This window comes from Dunckerocampus dactyliophorus, chromosome 15, assembly GCF_027744805.1.
Source record: "Dunckerocampus dactyliophorus isolate RoL2022-P2 chromosome 15, RoL_Ddac_1.1, whole genome shotgun sequence".
Classification (NCBI taxonomy): domain Eukaryota; kingdom Metazoa; phylum Chordata; class Actinopteri; order Syngnathiformes; family Syngnathidae; genus Dunckerocampus; species Dunckerocampus dactyliophorus.
In genome coordinates this window covers 334188-352317 of record NC_072833.1, presented here as the reverse complement: position 1 = coordinate 352317, position 18130 = coordinate 334188, and the positions used below count along the sequence as shown (strand labels likewise).

Below are 18130 nucleotides of genomic sequence, written 5' to 3'. Positions count from 1 at the left end.
AGAACAAAAGAAAATAGATAATAAATCGCGTGAAATGCGTCATATCTGCTCACATCTGTAGAAAATAGCTCATTTTCTATTTTCCACGCGCTTGAAAAAGCTACCTTTTATGTGAACGACATTACCCATAATGCCGTGTGACAACACGAGCCAAGTGTCATGTTTAGCCAATCACAGGCCGCCCAGGATGTTTGTCTGAAATGTACGTGTCACTTTCGGATATTGGTCATCATAAATACGATTTTACTTCTATGACTTCTTGTCGACACACACACAATTACAAAGATGGCAGAGCCGAGCAAGCACGACATTTGTGCCATTTTCAAGCGACTTCGCTCCATTCCCACAAATAAGGTGAGCGTTCCATACTTTTTGGGCAACAAGGAAGTATAACTGAGCATCTGACACGTCGTCGCCCTTGGAGGAACAACACGGCTTGTTAAAACGGAGCATTATTCCAAGTCCGAACAACGTGACAGGTGCTGTGTTTTGTTGGGATTTTTGTGTACATTCCGCTTGCAACTTTCAACCGACGCAAAAAAACAAACAACTTGTGGAAAGTAATGAGCCATTAGCTTAACTGTTGGTAGCCTAGCTAGCGAAGCGGCTTCACGTGTTAGCCTTGTTGTTTTTTTGTTTTAACTCTTCTCGAAGATTCTTCAACATTGGGCACGCCAGCAGTCACTAATAAAACAAACGAGCGCAACGTCACGTATTTTTCATTGTTTTCATTGTCGCACTGTACAAACATCTGTTGCTTGTTCGTGGCTTTTTGGGGAGGGGGAGGGCAGCTTAATAATTTGAGTAGCTACTTTGACATCACACTGATCCACCATAGAGGTACCCAATGAAATTCTCTATAAGACAGAGATTTCCAGCCACGGGAATCCACAACAAGTACATATGCTAGCAGACGTATATGTCACAGTAATCCTTGTGTTAGTCATCTTCTATTACAACATTTTCTGGAGGAGTAAGCACGCTGATGCATCAGTCAACTGCAACAAAAGTCGTCTTTATTTGAACAAAAAGGAAAACTTTGCTACAAAGGGAAAAAGTCACCACAAAACACAACACTGCCACCCTGTGGTCACCACGAGGTACAGCATTCTATAGCTGTAAAATATGTTAACAATAAACATGCAGGTTAGGTTAATTGGGGACTCTAAATTGTCCATAGGTATGAATGTGAGTGTTTGTCTATATGTGTCCTGCCATTGGCTGGCCACCAGTCCAGGGTGTACCCCGCCTGTCGCCCAAAGTCAGCTGGGATAGGCTCCAGCATGCCCCCGTGACCCTAATGAGGAGAAGCGATATAGGAAATGGATGGATGGATGATACATACAGTGTTTCCTCGTTTATCACTGGGGATAGGTTCCCAAAATAGCCCGCAATGAGTGAAATCTGCAAAGTATCCAATTGTATTTGTTTCCAATGATTGTATATGTTTTAAGGCTTTAAAAGCCCTCACCGTACACTTTTCTCAGACAGGCATTAACATTTTCTCCCATTTCTCTCTTGTTTAAGCACAAGTTCAAATTTCATTTGAATTTTAATGATCAACCTACTAAGTTGGACACAAGAAATGATTAAATGGCTCACACATATTTCACTCCTGACCGTGCCTTTTCATCCTGGCGCCGTTCCACTGTACTGTAGAATTTTTGTTTCCTTGTTTTTAGAATAATATGATGTCAAATGCCCATTTTTATGCAAACGCACACTGAGCCCAAAGCCGAGAAGCGGACTTGATAAAGTAAGTTGATGACCAGTGTTGCGGTACCCTTTAACTCTGTTTGATTGAGGAACGTAGGTTTTGTTGAGCTGCATCTTGAATACAAAGCTCGGGGTTGTTGAGCCACTTTTGCCGTATACCACCTTGGTGTTAATAAAGTTGTCTCCTTCTCTAAGGTTTGTTTTGACTGCTCGTCGAAAAATCCCAGTTGGGCCAGCATCACCTATGGTGTGTTCCTGTGCATAGACTGTTCTGGAGCACACAGGTCTCTCGGGGTGCACCTGTCCTTCATTCGGTAAGTAACAGTGTGGGCTGAAACTTGTACCTAAATACTCACACTGTACACAGAATGTTTGTCCATAGTCTCAAAACGGTTGGGGACCCTGCTTGAAATAACATTTGTGTGTGTCAATAGGTCCACTGAGCTGGATTTTAATTGGTCGTGGTACCAGCTAAGATGTATTCAAGTGGGAGGCAACGCCAGCGCGGTAAGTAGCATGACCTGGCCCTATGCACCGCAAACACCGTCTCACGTCACTTCCTGTCTGTTCTTCTGTAGACGGCGTTCTTCAGCCAGCACGGCTGCACGGCCAGCGCCGCCAACACAAAATACAACAGCAGAGCCGCTCAACTGTACAGAGAGAAGATCAAGACTTTGGCCACGCAGGCCATCAAATGCCACGGCACAGAGGTGAGACACATCAACACAACGCATTCTGTGAATGGAAGTAATGTTCAATCATTCAAAACAAATGTACTTATGTATTGGATTTATTGAAAAGTATTTGAATAAGAGAATCACATCCAAGCATATAATAATAAATGTTCATGTACTGTCTCTCCAGCTGTGGTTGGACAGTCAGGGCGGCCCACTGTGCACGTCACCGGAGGACAAGCACGTCGATTTCTTCAGTCTTCACTCACAAGTAAATAATGCTGCTCCTTTTGCTCAACCTGCCATGTTTACAGAAACAGCACTGTGTGTGTGTGTGTGTGTGTGTGTGTTACAGGAGGTGCCCGAAAATTTTGGCCAAATGAGCCTCAGTTCTGCTGCCCTGGTTATGGGGGGAAACGAGGAGGGCAAAAATGGTATTGTTGTTAGTGTCTCACTACATGTCTTTTCATTTGTTGCATCACTGAATGTGTGTTTAACATAGTGTGTGTGTGTGTTGTAACTATCATCACTGAATGTGTGTTTAACATAGTGTGTGTGTGTGTTGTAACTATCATCACTGAATGTGTGTTTAACATAGTGTGTGGTGTGTAACTATCATCAGTGAATGTGTGTTTAACATAGTGTGTGTGTGTGTTGTAACTATCATCACTGAATGTGTGTTTAACATAGTGTGTGTGTGTGTGTGTGTTGTAACTATCATCACTGAATGTGTGTTTAACATAGTGTGTGTGTGTGTTGTAACTATGTGTTCAACACTGGCAGGCAACCTAGAGGATGGGCCGAGCGTGGACATGCTGAGTGCTTCCCCTAAATCAGGTCCAGGTAAATACACCAACATAATGTCAAGTATGGTCCAAATGACACGATGGCATGGTCTTACAGCCGTGCAGCAAGTGCAAACCTGAATAGATACATCATAGCGCATGTTTCTACCTTATTTTTTAAAAAGCCTGAAATCCAGGTCAATACACCAACATGACCATAGTAGACCCTCAGAATGCTTTCTGACCTGAAAACCTGAGGAAAATATGGTCCTACATATGCATCGGCATGGTCTTAGAGCCGTGAAGCAAGTGCAGACGTGAGCTGACACATCATAGCACAGTAGACGCGCCTACAACATAAATAATCCGTTCCGAGAACCGTTATGTTATAGGGATTTTATGTTATACGAAGCGTAAAATACATGTAAATAGCCTAATCCGTTCCAAGATCTTCCCAAACTCACCCCTTTGGCACTTCAAAATATTCAAAGTCCACCAAATATGGTGGGAAAATATAAGAAAATGTTAGCATAAACATAGTAGAGTAACATTCCAATATAAAATAAGGTAATAAATAAGATTACTGTAAATGCGTCTTTGTAGGCTCTCAGTCGTACAGGAGTTGTCCAGTGATTGGTTGCTTTAAGGTGTAGAAGTACTGCTGATTGAGGCCCACTAGAATTGTCCCTGCGATGCAATGGGACAATTCTAGTGGTCCTCAATCAGCAGTACATCTACACCTTAAAGCAACCAATCACTCTTTTCAGGACAGCGAGGTAAAGATTTTGGCCAAAGAAAACAGATGGTTTGAAAGAGGAGTAAAGGAAGCTATTTTTGTCAAACAACAGAACCCATCATTGAATCGGAATGGTGGTTTGGGTTTAATTTGGACCCTGTGTTCAGCAGGTTACTGAGACCAAAACCCACAGCTCTTAGTCTTGCAAATGAGGTGGAGCCAGGGCCGAGCCAGAACAATAGATGCTAACGAGCCAGTATCAGAGTCGTTCATACCCAACTACAGGGAGCGACACTTCCCTTTGATCGGAGGTGCTAATGGCAGGAGAGGATTAGACCACAACTCCTCCCAGTCTTAGTGTAAGGAACCAATAGGAGGAGGGCGTTGGCACACCAATTCCACCCACTCCTACTGTATTTAAGGCCTAGGCTACCAGCACTTATTAGTTCGCTGACGAAGCTCTTCGGATGAGGAGTGAAACGTCCGACACATTCTTCACAGAAGTACAGATGACGTCTCAAAAAGCCTTTCCCTCATTACTGTAAATGAATAAAACTGAAAAACAAAAACAATCCTACCGTTTACGAGATGTCTTGATCAGGAGCGCAAGTGGAGGCAGGAAGGAGGAGGACTAGCCTGAGTCGAAACGCGACTCAAAGAGTCTAAGAGTCAGCTGGTCTCACAGACAAATGCACACACACTACACGATAATGCTGTGTGCCAAATTTTAATTTGTAACTTAACTTAATTGTTTAAGTTAGTTTCAGGGGGACTACAAAGAGGAAGGAGTTTGAAGGGACAAGTCTGTCTCTCACACAAACTCACGTACGTGCTGTATAACTCAGCCAATGAGATGAGAGTGTAGTCGGTGCCCCGTTTAATCAGCCAATGAGAGCGTGATGCGTCAGAAGGCGTCACCAAGTGTTAGTCTGAACTTGCACCGACTTGAGGCATTAATAAAGTTGATTGGAAAAAAAAAAAAAAACTTACTGACTTGACGCTTTATGTTATATGGAATTTCTTCTGTAATACGATGCAAAAACTTTACATAAATTCTTTATGTTCAGTGACATTTATTTAAAAGGAGGTTTATGTTATGCGAGGTACTACTGTACATGGTTATACCTTATCAAAAAAGCTGGAAATCCTTGTCAATGGTAGTAGTGGATGCTCCGTGTACAGTATGTTCTGCTGAATTTGAAGACAAATATTGCCCCAAATAGGCATCGGCATGGTCTTCCAGCCATGCAACAAGTGCTAGCATGAATTGTAGTGTACTTCATATTTTGGAGAGCCTCTGGAATAGATGGCATGTAGTAAACGTCTGGTGTGCTCTGTGGTTGTGTGAGTAAATGCAACTGAATACTTCATGTGACTTCATGTTGTCTTTGGGTGATGAAAGTACACAACTGATTTTACTGTCGCTTTTTCCAGAACCTTCATCTCTTCTCAAAAAGAAGCCAACCAGCAGCAAGAAAACGGTATACAAGCCGTGCGGGTGCCACGCTACTCTCAGGACTTGTCTAAGGTCTCAGGTGTGTTCACAGTTGTCGGCCAAGAAAGGAGGTCTGGGCGCTCAGAAAGTGAGCAGTAAGAGCTTCACGGAGCTGGAGAAGAAGGCCCAAGCTGCCGACAAGCTGCGAGAGAAAGAGGAAAACGCCGCCGGCGACAAGAAGAGCAACACTCCCCTTGAGGAGGCCATGTGAGAGCAACGCCGGCGCTTCCTTCTCCTGCACGCTCAACCTGATTGATCTCCTTTCTCCTCCTGTCCTCAGTGCTCCCTCCATGCGTCTGGCCTACAAGGACCTGGAAGAGCAGAGGTGGAAAAACGAGCAGAAGCTGAAGAATCTGGAGTGGAAGAAGCGGGAGCAAGCAGAGAGACTGGGAATGGGGCTCGGCGTGAGGAGGCGAGCGCCACAGACAAAGACGGCATGGAGTTTGATGGCGGAGGACTCACTCCTGTCTTTTTTTGTCTTTGCTCTCATAGCGGCGTCTCTCACTCTGTCTTGTCCGACATGCACATCATCCAGCAGGAGCGCCCCCTGGTGGCCAGGACCACCAAAGCAGCACGCTTCACTGAGGAAGAGGAGGAAGAGGAGGAGGAGGGAACCTTCAGCTCCCGGTAGGATGCTTTCATGTTGCCGTGTTTTACGCCCCTTTGTGTGTCTGTAGCTTTACTGCTAATGAGCTGTGTTTGTAGTCAAACAAAGAGGTCGTTACAGGGGACTCTTTAGCTCCTTTATTAATGCTGGTCCTCTTTTAGGGTCATATCGCGCTACGACAGAAGCGAGTCCACGGACCTTGTCCCCTCCAGATGGAACAAGAAAGCCGAGCCCGACTTCTTCCTCACCTCCTCCATCACCTCGCTGGACGAGCGGTCGGTGACGAGCCCTCCTTTCTCCTTTTGATCGCCGCATTGTTGTGGTGACCGTTTGTCTTTTCCCGCCAGGCCCGCCACCCGCAGGAAAGCCGAGCCGGTGCCGGTGGTAGACACGGGAGAAGCGCGGAGGAAGTTTGGTGAGAGCGTGAAAGCCATCTCCTCGGACATGTACTTTGGAAAGCAGGACAACACCGAGGTATGAACACTTAGGTGTACTCGAAGACGCTCTCTACCAACCTTTTGTCTACTTCTGTGAGACGTGGGAGCTCTTTACCTTTATTCATTGTTGCCTTGGCTTCATTGGGCAGATTTCTATTATGGTTGCGGGTTATAGCGCCACCTGTTGCTTTCATGGGTTTTTTATGAACATTACTGATGTAAAAGCTGCTTTTTCTCCTCTTTTTCTGGTGTCCTCTGTCACAGTACTCACCGTGAAGTGAAGAGCCCTGCCTACACGCACTCCCCGTAGTATTCTTCTAGATTTCTTCTTTTCTCTGCTTTCAATTGGAATTACAATCACAACAATACGTCTGTGTAGGCTCTCAGTCGTACAGGAGTTGTCCATCGAGGGAAAGGCTTCTTGAGACGTCATCTGTACTTCTGTGAAGAAGGTGTCGGACGTTTCGCTCCTCATCCGAAGAGCTTCGTCAGCGAACTAATAAGTGCTGGTAGCCTAGGCCTTAAATACAGTAAGAGTGAGCGGAATTGGTGTGCCAACACCCTCCTCCTATTGGTTCCTTACACTAAGCCTGGGCGGAGTAGTGGTCTAATCCTCTCCTGCCATTAACACCTCCGATCAAAGGGAAGTGTAGCTCCCTGTAGTTGGGTATGAACAACTCTGATACTGGCTCGTTAGCATCTATTGTTCTGGCTCGGCCCTGGCTCCACCTCATTTGCAAGACTAAGAGCTGTGGGTTTTGGTCTCAGTAACCTGCTGAACACAGGGTCCAAATTAAACCTCAAACCACCATTCCGATTCAATGATGGGTTCTGTTGTTTGACAAAAATAGCTTCCTTTACTCCTTTCAAACCATCTGTTTTCTTTGGCCAAAATCACAACAATAATAATAATAACAGTAAGAATTAGAGATTGGACAAGAAATCAGCTATGGATGTCTCACTCTTTCCATGGAGTTTTTGCAACTTTATTGCTGTCAATCAAGTCGATGACCAAAAAAAATTTCATGACAAAAACAAAAAGCGATCCGTCTGTAGATGTTTTATTGTTCCATTTTGTCACTGTTTTTTTTTTTTTTAACAAGAAAGAAAGGAAGTTTGATTAAGAAAACGGGGACAAAATGTAACCACAAAATATCTTTGGATGCCTCACTTGTGGATTTTATTCCATTTTTTTTTTTCTTTAAAATTTTTTGTAAGTTGGTTGCTGTCATCAAAATAAATTAAAGTAAATAATACACATTGACCATGACGATAAAGTTTATCAGATTTTCCACCAAAAAACAAAGAGTGAGATATCCATAGACGTTTTATTGTTATTTTTTTGTTTTTTTAAACAAGCACAATTGGTTAAGACAACAGGGACACAAAGTACCAAGAAAACATCTATGGATGTCTCACTCGTTTCTATTTTTGCACTTTCATGTATTTTTGACTTTGTTGGCGTCACCAACATGAAATGGAATCATGCATGTTGACCATGGACATGGAGTTGATGTGTAAAAGCAGCTCCCATTGTGCCTTTTCCTATAATGACTTTTTTCAGGCTTCTGATTGGCTAAGATGGCCTCACCGTTGGTTGCTATAGCTTTAAGGCCCTGGAGTAGTAGTTGTTGTTGTGTATTATCGTTAGCTTTAGTAGTTGATTGGAGGTTTTGCTCAACCTGGATTGACTTCCTATTGTCAGTACGAAGCCAAGACACGCCTGGAGAGATTCGCTGGGAGTTCTGCCATCAGCTCGGCCGACCTTTTTGACGAGCCAAAGAAACAGAGTGGTACGTAAATGACTGTCACGTGTGTGCGTGTCGTCGTCATGACGAGTCACACAAGGACACCCCTACGCTTCTTTCAACACAGCGAGCTCGTACCGCCTGACTGACGTGCTGCCCAGCGCCCCCGACATCACGCAGCTGAAAATGGGAGTGCGCTCCGTCGCTGGGAAGCTCTCCGTCATGGCCAGTGGCGTCGTCAACACCATTCAGGTCCCACACATCCATCATTAACTCATTCAATCCCAGACATTTTTCACAATTCACTCCCTTCAGTGGCGGCCATTTTACAGCGTCCTGTGTTGTATGGCTACAGTATATAAACATGGAACCTACCAAAACAAAGATTAGACTTGTGTCTTTCATCAGGAAAAAAAAGTTTGTTTGTACCTTTTTGCGTTCAGTAATTAGCAGTAGAACATACTGGAGGGTAGGTTCAGGAAAATATCAGTTCCCCACTAAAACAGGGAGAAAAGCAGCTTTTTGTGAAAAGATATTGTACATTTCAAGCATAACTTAGTTTTCACATGTGGAACTAAAATGTGTGTGTGTGTGTGTGTGTGTGTGCATATGCATGCATGATGCTACATGCTACACTCCTCCACGCTCTCTGGCTTCCTCCTTGCTGTCCATTGTGTTAATACATGCAAGGTCCATGCCGAGCTCTTATCAAATGCACTTCTGCCACCTTGTGGCCGTTTTTATGGCTTTCAAACTGCAGCAACTGTGACTTCTTTCCATCTGCAGTTGCGTCATCACCTCTTTTTGCCCCTCATGCAAAAAAAAAAAACCTCGTAAAAGACGTACGAACAACCCTAACCTTAACCCTAACCCTTTGGTATTGAATGAGCCTCTTTTGCTTTAAACAACACCAACATATGCTGTATTTGTTTTTTTTAGGATCGCTACAGTTCTTGAACATCAACTCTCAGAAGATGAACACCTGGAATGTCTTTTTTGTGGAAGACATGCAGCGAAGGGGTCTGCCATAACATTAGGCACACTTGCATCATCTGACAACATGCCATACCAACGCTGCGTCCAACTTAGCAGCCATTCATTTGGCTACAATGACACACATATTGTTGAATGAATGGCAAGATGATGATGTAAATATGTACTATGTAGCAGGATATGAGGGTCTCTGGTCACATGAAAGTTGTTGTTATGCCCCCCCCCCAAAAGTGCACTTATATTTTATATTCTGATACGTACTGTATCAGACACATCTCATACCACTGCACTTTGGCTTTGGGTCTTTACACTTTGTGTTGGAATGGGTTCCCTTCCTGGGTTATGGGACTCCTGTGGGGAAGTTGTTTCTTTTATGTTGCAGGTGGATGCTTAGAGCCCTCCTATTCCTTTTTTTCTCGCTTTGAGACAAAGATCACATCTTTGATTTAGACAAGTGGTGACACTCTTGGTTTCATTGCAGAACTTTCATTTTATTCAGTCAGTGGCCACACGTGGAGTGGATATTCATAGCAAAAGGACAAACATTTGTTTACTTCAAATTCAAAGATTGTGATACCACTCATTCACTTTAATTGTGCTGAACTTTGGAGAGTAGTTACCTAACCCTTTTTTTTTTGGTTTATTTGCATTTGCTCAAAAATGCACATAAAAATTTGACTTTTTAGTATTTTTTTAAACTCAGGAGGACCTCAGCAGAACAGAACAGCCCAAAAAATAAAATATTAAAATCGTTTCTTCAAAAACATAGGGACACAAAGTAACAATAAGACATCTATGGATTTCTCATTCTTTTTTCCCATTTTCTGTTTTTCGTAGATTTTGTAACTTTATTGCTACGGTCAATATTTCATGATAAAGTTGATTAGCGTTACACGTTTACATGTTTTAATGATATAATAAATGTTGACTGTGGCAATAACATTGATGGAATATCCATACTGGAGTAGCAAAAATATGTCAAAGCTTTGTACAAGCAATCACATTGTTGGCATTTGAAATGTTTATTTTGGGACCATTTAAAATAAAATGGCTTACATATGAGCTCACCTGCTCAACATTTATATGTTATTATTTGTCGATGTATTTGCAAGTAATTATGTTAATTCGCCTTTTTTTTATTGATTTCTAAGGGGTCTTGTGTCAACACGTTTGGCAACCGCTGACGTGGCCGCTTGGTGCGTTTCATGGTCTTCTTGCCGCATGGGAAAGCTGAGTGTTATATAGTGATTCGACACATTCCAATATATAAACATATATCAAGTATTTCAAAGCTATGTTAGTAAAATGTTCATATTATTTGAAAAGGGATTATATTCATTCGTAAGAATTGTAAAATGTTTAATCGTCCATAATGCTCCCGTTAATGGTAATTTTTCGAACTTCCGAGGGGTCATGAATGCATCCTTTCTCAAGCACAACCGGATGAAAGAAAAGATTTGTTCTAGAGAGATCCAACTTTTAAATCAGTTTTTCTGCACAGTTTCACATTATGGGCATCCCCAAGAAGCTGAACTGTTATTTTAATGGAAGCCCTTAAAGAAAACTGGTGAGTTTTTTTTTTTACCTTGTTCGAAGCCTTCCATTTCAAAAAGTGTTGTTTGCTTTTCTTAAAAAAGCAAAATGACCACAGAGGTGAAGCAGAGAAAGAAAAAGCAAAATGAGGATGTTTCTGCTAACTGCAAGCAAGAAGAGCCAAAAGTGAAGAACGAAGATGGAAGCGGTCATAAAACATCAAGTTTGGACTTTAAAAGCATCATGTGCGTTTTGTCGCTCGGAGTCTGTACAGCACTAAGCTGGTAAGTCAGAAGTCACATCAAACAAAACGAGGGTTTTCATATTTACCCACTGAAAAAATAAGTTTTGTTGTGTCTTGGCTGCAGGGTGGTGCTTCAGCAGAATGAGAGGTTCTCCCAAATGGAGGAGCATTTCAGGCTTTTGCATGGAAAGACGTCGAGTTTGACTCAAATGGAGGAACAAGTGGCGACAATGAACAAAAAAGTAAGTTAGCTGTCCTTTTCACAAGGGCTTCTACGCTAGAATGGCCAACACAATCTGGGATAGACGCTTTTTGGCCAACATTTTACATTTACAAAACGTGATCTCTGTCGTTGCTCTTTTTGAAAGTCTTTTGGTGCATTAATCCCAGTAGACGTTAGCAAGAACAACAGCAATAAAAAAAAGCTTTTAAAAGGTCAAAGATTAAAGAGGAGGGGTCAACACAACCTGGGAATGATAAGTTTTTCGCCAACATAATAACGAAGGCTACTAGATGACAAATACACGAGCCTAAATTAAAAAGGGGTATCAAAAATGAAAGCAAGCGGAAGGGGGTCAACCCAATCTGGGATAGACGCATTTTGGCCAACATAAGTGCTAAGGGTACTACATGACAACTACATGAGCACTAACTTTAAAAAGGGGTCAACACAAGCTGGAATAGATTGTTTTTGGCCAACGTTTTACAGTTACAATACGCGATCTCTGTAGTCGCTTTTTGTGGCAGCTTTTGTGGTACTAATCCCAGTACTTTTTAAAAAGGTCAAAAATAAACGAGTAAGAGTCAACACAACATGGGAACGACACTTTTTGGCCAACATGTTACACTTACTGTGGGTACAAAACCGCATGATGCCTATAGTAGCACTTTTTTTAATAGTAAGGTACCACTTGCAGCATATTTTCACAAGAACTACAATATAACCTAAAAGAAAGGGGTGGTTCAAAATGAGAGCGGAAGAGTCAACACAACATGGGAACGACACTTTTTGGCCAACATATTAATGAATAAAGATACTAAAATGCACAGTACTTATAGAAGCACTTTTTGGCAGCCTGATGTTGAGGTACCAATCACAGTGGTGTACTACCTAAAGGGTGGAGCTAGACTGCATACTCCATAAATCTATTCCAGTGACTCCAGAGTCCAACATGTCTAGCTCCTCCCCCTTAGGTACCCCAAAAAGTCAACAAATCCCATCCATCTGCCGGCTTTAGCGCTTCCTCCCTCCTGTCTTGTGTTGCGGCTGCAGCTCGCCGCCTCTGAGGCCGACCTCCAGGAGGCGCTCTCTGCTGACCCTATGGCCACGGAACTCCGGCAGGACGTGTCCACGCTTCACGCCGCTGTCGTGGCCATGCAAGCAGACGAGAGCTCGGCGTCCGGAGACCTCCAGGCGGTCAACGGCCGCTTCCTGAACGTGACGGATACGTGGCAGGCCCGCCTCGCCGCCGCCGCCTCTGAGCTGGCCGCCCTCAAGGCCGAGGCCCGGGAGGCCCACACGGGGGCCACGGAGAAGGTGAATGAGGCGGAGAGGAGGCTCAGGGCGCTGGCGGACAAGTTGGAGGAGCTGGAGGACAGCACCAGGAGGAACGCCCGGGCGTTGGAGCGTACTGAGGAGGACGACGCCAAGCACGCTCAGGACCAGCTGGACTGGAACACCGAGCAGATCCACAAGCTGGAGGAGCACGTCAACAGGCTGGCCCACAAGGAGACGGAGCTTAGCTTGGAGCTGCAGGAGCACATCCCGCGGGCGCAGGAGTGTGAGGAGCACCTGCCCCACGTGGAGGAGGCGCTGCGCTCCATCCTCAAGCTGGGCGGCGATCTGAGCGGGGCGGAGAAGCATCTGGAGGAGGTGACGCTGCAGGTGTTTGGGGCTGAGGACAGCATGCTGAAGACCCTCAACCAAGTCCTGGAGATGAGGCGGGAGGTGGACGCCCTGCAGGCCCGCAGCAGCATCCTCAAGATGAAGAGTGAGCTCTCGGTGGTGCGGGAGGCGGTGCATGAACTCACCATGGTGCTGAGGGGGAGTCGGGTTACTGATGGAGAGGAGGACGATGAGGAGCAGGAGCCGGATGAGGAGTGGGTTGAAGATGATGGCGTCACCCAATGACGACATGGAGTGTCGCCGTTTTGAATCATTCCGGACTCATGAAGTACTTTTATATGGACCGCCACACAGCACAAGTCTGTTTACCTTGCAATGGCTCCATCTAGTGGACAAGTGGGTGAATTGGCGCTTTTAGCTCAAGCGCTGTTGTCTGCATAAATGACGTTAGTGTTCATAATCATTAATACAAGTAGAGAAAGTACTTAAACGACATATTTAAAACGGGCAACAAATAAACAAGTTAAAAAAGCTGCTTAAAGTAAATGTCTTATTTCAACGTATCAGGCTAACAGTTGAGCTTTTAGCTAACGTCCATGGTCTTTCCACAGTGCGAGGGCGTGCGCCACCTGCTGGATGACGTCTTCACTCGGCGCCGGGCTCTCCAGGCCCAACTGGAGATCCTGGAGCGGGACGTCGGCCGCCTCAAGGAGTGGGCGTCCAATTTGAGCGAGAAAAGGTCCAAGCGCCAGGTGAGCTTGGACGCGCTGACCGGCGCCGTGGGTCAGATTGAGGCGAAGACGTCGGCCATCACGACAGACTTTGGAAACAAAGTAGGTTAATTGGTCGCTTTAGTCGATTACTCGTCGATAATTAACTGCTCTGTTACTTTTAGGTGGTGTCCGTGAGGACCGACGTCCGCCGCATGGACGGCCTGCGCTCAGAACTGGAGTCTCTCCTGACGCAGGTCTCCGAGCTGGAGGACAGGGTGTCCCGAGCGGAGCACGGCATGGTGAAGCGCATCGGCGACGTGCTGGCCGGCAGCATCGACCGTGTCTCCAACCTCCGCGCGGCCTCCGAACGCAACACGCAGGCCCTCGAGCGACTGCGCCGCCGCCTCCCCGAGCTGGACGCCGCCGCCCGGGACATCTCGGAGCGGCTGAGGGAGCTCGAAGGCGGCCGAGCTCGGCTCATCCGCACGGTGGGCTTCGCCGGGGACCTCAAGCCCAAGGTGGCCGCCATCAAGCGAGACTTTTCCGCCTTTGAGCCACGCCTTTCCGACCTAACGTTACGCATCGGAAGCCTGGCGGAGGACATCGGGAAGAGGGGGGAGGAGGTCGCGGAGTTGAGACGCGCACTGGACAATCTCACCTGTGTGGAAGATGTGAGTAATGCGAATGAGCAGGCTGTGCTTTTATCGGAATTTAAAGGGACGCCGCGGCCTATATGAGCAACACGCTACTTTTAGTTTCACTATCGCTCGTCTGGAAATAAAGATTGTCTGGGGGCTTTCCACACATTCACTGCGTCTTTTAAGTGAGAAAGACATGGAGCCTATCCCAGCTGACTTCGGGCGACAGGTGGGGTACAACCTGGACTGGGGGCCAGCCAATGGCAGGGCACATATACGTACATGTATTTAAATGTGCACAATGATTGTACAAACTCGTACAATCGCACATCACATCTTCCTGCAAACAGCGCCCTCTCCTGGATTTACAGCTGCAGCACTTTTTTTTTTTTTTGCAGCGGCAACAAGCCGCCATAAAAACAGAAATAATTTACAATTTCAAGCAACTGAATGCCAAAAATATCTCCTGGACACACTGACATGACATCATGCTAGGTTAGCCCGTTAGCCGGAGGAAAACAAACGAAGCAAAAGTGCGGGTCGCACGTCTGTAGCGACTGACTAGTCATCGGCAGAGCTTTATTTTGAGATGTGTAGCAAAGCCTGATTTTGATTTTGTGCAAAGACGTCCTGGAGGCTTATACTGTAGACACGTGGGGGGTGTTGCTTTTGATGAATGAGTGAATTGTTGGTCATTTTTGGAGGATGGTCGGCTTCCCCCTGCGGTCCCGGCGTTAGAGCAACCGGGTGTTTTCCCACATGAATGACATCAGAGATGAAGGTCAACACGAGTGTTTTTATTATAAAAATGTGGGCTTATTTGATTGACGGGAAAGAAAGGAGTTCAGGTCATCAGTCCAGCTCACCCCCGCCTGTGCAACATCCCGTTCACGTGACTAAGTGTTTTATTGATGCTCCTCCTGGCGAGGGCCTTCAGATAAAATCGCCAGGGTCTGAGTGGCCTCCTGCAAGGCTCTCCGCATGGAGGCAATGGCCCGTCCGTGCTCCTCCAGTGTGGCGGCGTGCTCCGCCTCCCCCTCGGGGGCAAGCAGCCTCCTCTCTAGCTCCTCCACCCGCTGCCCCATGAGGGAGTCTGTGGCAGCCAGCGTGTCCTGGGTCTCCCCCATGGAGGCAACGTTGGACCGGAGGTCCTCCAGGCTGCTCCTCAGGGCCTCCAGCTCCTCGTGCTCTCCTCGCTCCTTCTCGGCCAGAGTGCTCTGGCGGGTGTCGTGCTTGGACAGAAGGGACTCCACCTTGGAGGAGAGGAAATCCCCGCTCTCCTCAGACGCCTTCAGTCGGGCTTCCGCATTGTCCCACCTCTTCTGCGTCTGAGCGGAGACCTCGCTGAGCTTCTTCTCCACGTCACGTACACCATCAAGTGCTTGCTCCAAGCTGCCCTCCAGCGTGCTGCTTTGATCCTTCAGGGCTTGGACGTCCATCTGAGCCGCAGACACGGACAGCTTGAGGCCTCCGAGCGCGTCCTGCATCAGCGACCTCACTGACTCCACCTCCTGCGACAGCGACGCCACTTCCTGGTTCCTCGTCTGGAGCTCCTCCCTCACGGAGCCGATCCGCTCCTGGATGGACACGGCAGAACTGTCGGCCTCCTGCTTCGCCGCCCTGATCTCGGCCACCGCGTCCACGATTGCGGACAGCTCCTGCTTGACGAGGGCGGGGTCCTCGATGCCGACCAGGCGGCCCTCCAGGGCAGCCAGCTGGCGCCGCGCCTCGCCCTGAGCCTCGGTGAACTCGGCCACGCTTGCTCGCACCGAGCTGCTCACCTCCTCCAGGCGCTGCTCCACCGTCGTCTCCAGGGAGGAGAAGTCACGCTCCCGCGCCTCCTTCACCTCGCTGATGCCCTCGGAGAGGTCCCTGAGGAGGTCGTTCTGGAGCCTCTGGAGGGCCTCCTCCACCCTCCTGGTCTCCTCCTCACCCTTCTTCATGCGGCTGACGGCGCCCTCCAGCTCCGCCCGGGTGGCACCCAGTGACAACTCCAGGCCCTCCACGACGCTCCTCAGAGACCCCACCTGCCGAAACCATCAGGAAGCTTGAGGGCGGCCATATTGGGGAGCATAGTCCATACGTCCGTGACTACGCTACACACAAAGTACCACCTAATAAGTACATCTGTAACTACGCTACACACAAAGTACCTCTGTACGTAAGTACATATGTACAAATATTTCATGTCATGTCTCCAGTGTGATTTCATCAAATAAGATATCTGGTGTTCAACAACAGTTTGTTTTTTTTGTGACTTCTTCCCTCATGAAGTACTACTTTATTTTAATATTTATGTACTTTATGTAATATTTCAACTGTTTTTCTTCTCGTAAAATGGACTTTTTCTTCTAGAATTCAGACTTTTCCCCTCATAACATGACATTTCCCCAATAATAGTATTTTAGCTTTGGGGGCTGCGTGCCAGCAGTGGCGCTCGCACCACAGGTTGACAATCAGTGCAACTTTTTTTTTAGTTCTTTACAAGATTTTGGTGCGTGCCTGTGAGATTTTGTGTCCATTTGTCCATTTGTGAGGTCAGAGCTCAAGCTCTTCCACACCACACTCATCCAACCAGGCATCTCGGAAGGAAAGGATACAAACACCCAAAATGTCTTTGAACTAAGACGACGACCTCCCCCCACTCCCCACAATGAATGGAACACTCGAGGAAGAGTTCTTCACCGCCTGTAGAAGTCTAGCAAAGACGTGACGTCACCGCCTACTAACCTGTTGGACGACGTTGTCCATTTTGCGGCTCATCTCCGCGCCCATCCGTGCGCTCTCTGCGTGTTTTGCGCTGGTTTGGCGGATCTCCTCCACCACTTTCTGCAAGTGGAAAGCGGCCAGGCCAGCTCCTCCGAGGATGGCCGCGTAGAAGAGCGCAGACACCAGGCTGCCCAGACAGCTCCCCCCGGTGCGTGGCCTCTGGGATCCTGCGGAGCCGCTCGTGCCATTGCTCTTCTGGGGCTTCTTCTCATCCTGGACCGGCGCAGCAGCAGCAGTCTTCTCGCTGGCGGAGCTCTTCTGTCGGTTCTTCGCAGTCATGTTCGGGGAGTGTGTGATGCTATGCTGCCGCTTTTTTGTCGTCGTGGATGGATGGATGAAGTTTTGTTGGTAGCTTCAACCCCACTGGAGGAGCAAGCAGCGTATCAGGGAGCGCGTCGTGTCTTTGCTGAAGCTGTTTGCAGTGAGGTATGCGGATGGGGGACGTCCCAACGTGGGCTATCCGGTGTTAACTTGTGCAAAAAGTTTAGAAAGTTGCAGGAAACATCAAATAATCAAACGTATTGAGGAACAAGTTAGTTTTTTTGTGCTCATTTGTGTCACATTCGTGATAAAAATGGGTTATTCTGCTACAGGGGGCGTGGTCAGGAAGCAAAACACTTCCTCACTCTATTTTACATTTGATGCGATCAACAACCAGGAACAATGTAAGGCTAAGAGTAACTGATGTTGACACTAAATGTGAAAAAAACTCATTTTAAAGAAAGAACTTGTTGGGTGGAACAGTGGTGGGCGGAGCTTAGGACTCCTACGTGGCAGCACGTCCCATAATGCCATCTCACAACTGCTATGAACCCAAAACGTAACACTTCAGTAAGACATATTTCTGCTCTTTTGGCAATTACTTTGTTTTACATGTGTGAATGGTTTATTTGGAGAATATGCCTCAAACGTGTGTGTATGTCGTAAAAGAAAAGTCAATAAAAAGTGCCTATTCACGTCCATGAGTGGAAAAGGACATTAATACTGCTAAAAAAAAACCCCGCAATTCCAGTTCTGAACACTAGAGAGCGCCAAAGAACTGTTACCCGACGTAAATACACGAGTTTGGAGTGGAATAAAAGACAATACACTCTCACTCTCGCTTAAAAACATTTAATTAAAATTACTGTAGGTCATATCGTGGTATTTGCCTAACAACGACACCGAATATAAAATGTAATGAATTAAATAGCATG

At 46.5% G+C, this 18130-nt stretch overlaps 4 protein-coding genes across 7 annotated transcripts; 3 read left to right on the top strand and 1 right to left on the bottom strand.

Annotated features, from left to right (window-relative positions):
* Window positions 1-183: 183 nt before the first annotated feature.
* arfgap3 (ADP-ribosylation factor GTPase activating protein 3) lies at window positions 184-9955 on the top strand. Of its 4 annotated transcripts, XM_054753749.1 has the most exons (16): window positions 184-354; window positions 1912-2030; window positions 2151-2223; window positions 2295-2426; window positions 2581-2661; window positions 2746-2824; window positions 3174-3233; window positions 5346-5392; window positions 5459-5613; window positions 5687-5818; window positions 5899-6033; window positions 6175-6288; window positions 6361-6487; window positions 8156-8243; window positions 8326-8450; window positions 9138-9955. In XM_054753749.1, exons 1-16 carry the CDS (start codon window positions 286-288, stop codon window positions 9153-9155), a joined length of 1554 nt encoding a protein of 517 aa, XP_054609724.1. In that variant the 5' UTR covers window positions 184-285; the 3' UTR covers window positions 9156-9955. The 4 variants fall into 4 exon arrangements, 2 of the variants coding, with proteins under 2 accessions (XP_054609724.1, XP_054609725.1); XR_008566264.1 differs by lacking the exon at window positions 9138-9955 and having other exon boundaries at window positions 6715-8243; window positions 8326-8392; XR_008566265.1 differs by lacking the exons at window positions 8326-8450; window positions 9138-9955 and adding an exon at window positions 6715-6980 and having other exon boundaries at window positions 8156-8220.
* A 146-nt stretch (window positions 9956-10101) lies between these two features.
* On the top strand, window positions 10102-13099 carry LOC129168457 (inhibitor of nuclear factor kappa-B kinase-interacting protein-like). Its single transcript, XM_054753759.1, has 4 exons — window positions 10102-10758; window positions 10829-11008; window positions 11093-11210; window positions 12242-13099. The coding sequence occupies exons 1-4, from the start codon at window positions 10736-10738 to the stop codon at window positions 13097-13099; spliced, it is 1179 nt and encodes a 392-aa protein (XP_054609734.1). The 5' UTR covers window positions 10102-10735.
* LOC129168459 (inhibitor of nuclear factor kappa-B kinase-interacting protein-like) lies at window positions 13056-16389 on the top strand. The gene is made up of 3 exons (XM_054753763.1): window positions 13056-13210; window positions 13426-13647; window positions 13710-16389. The coding sequence occupies exons 1-3, from the start codon at window positions 13190-13192 to the stop codon at window positions 14262-14264; spliced, it is 798 nt and encodes a 265-aa protein (XP_054609738.1). The 5' UTR covers window positions 13056-13189; the 3' UTR covers window positions 14265-16389.
* On the bottom strand, window positions 13134-17313 carry LOC129168454 (cytoskeleton-associated protein 4-like). The gene is made up of 2 exons (XM_054753753.1): window positions 16896-17313; window positions 13134-16192 (listed from the first exon to the last, which is right to left on the bottom strand). Exons 1-2 carry the CDS (start codon window positions 17211-17213, stop codon window positions 15071-15073), a joined length of 1440 nt encoding a protein of 479 aa, XP_054609728.1. The 5' UTR covers window positions 17214-17313; the 3' UTR covers window positions 13134-15070.
* Between the last annotated feature and the right edge of the window lie 817 nt (window positions 17314-18130).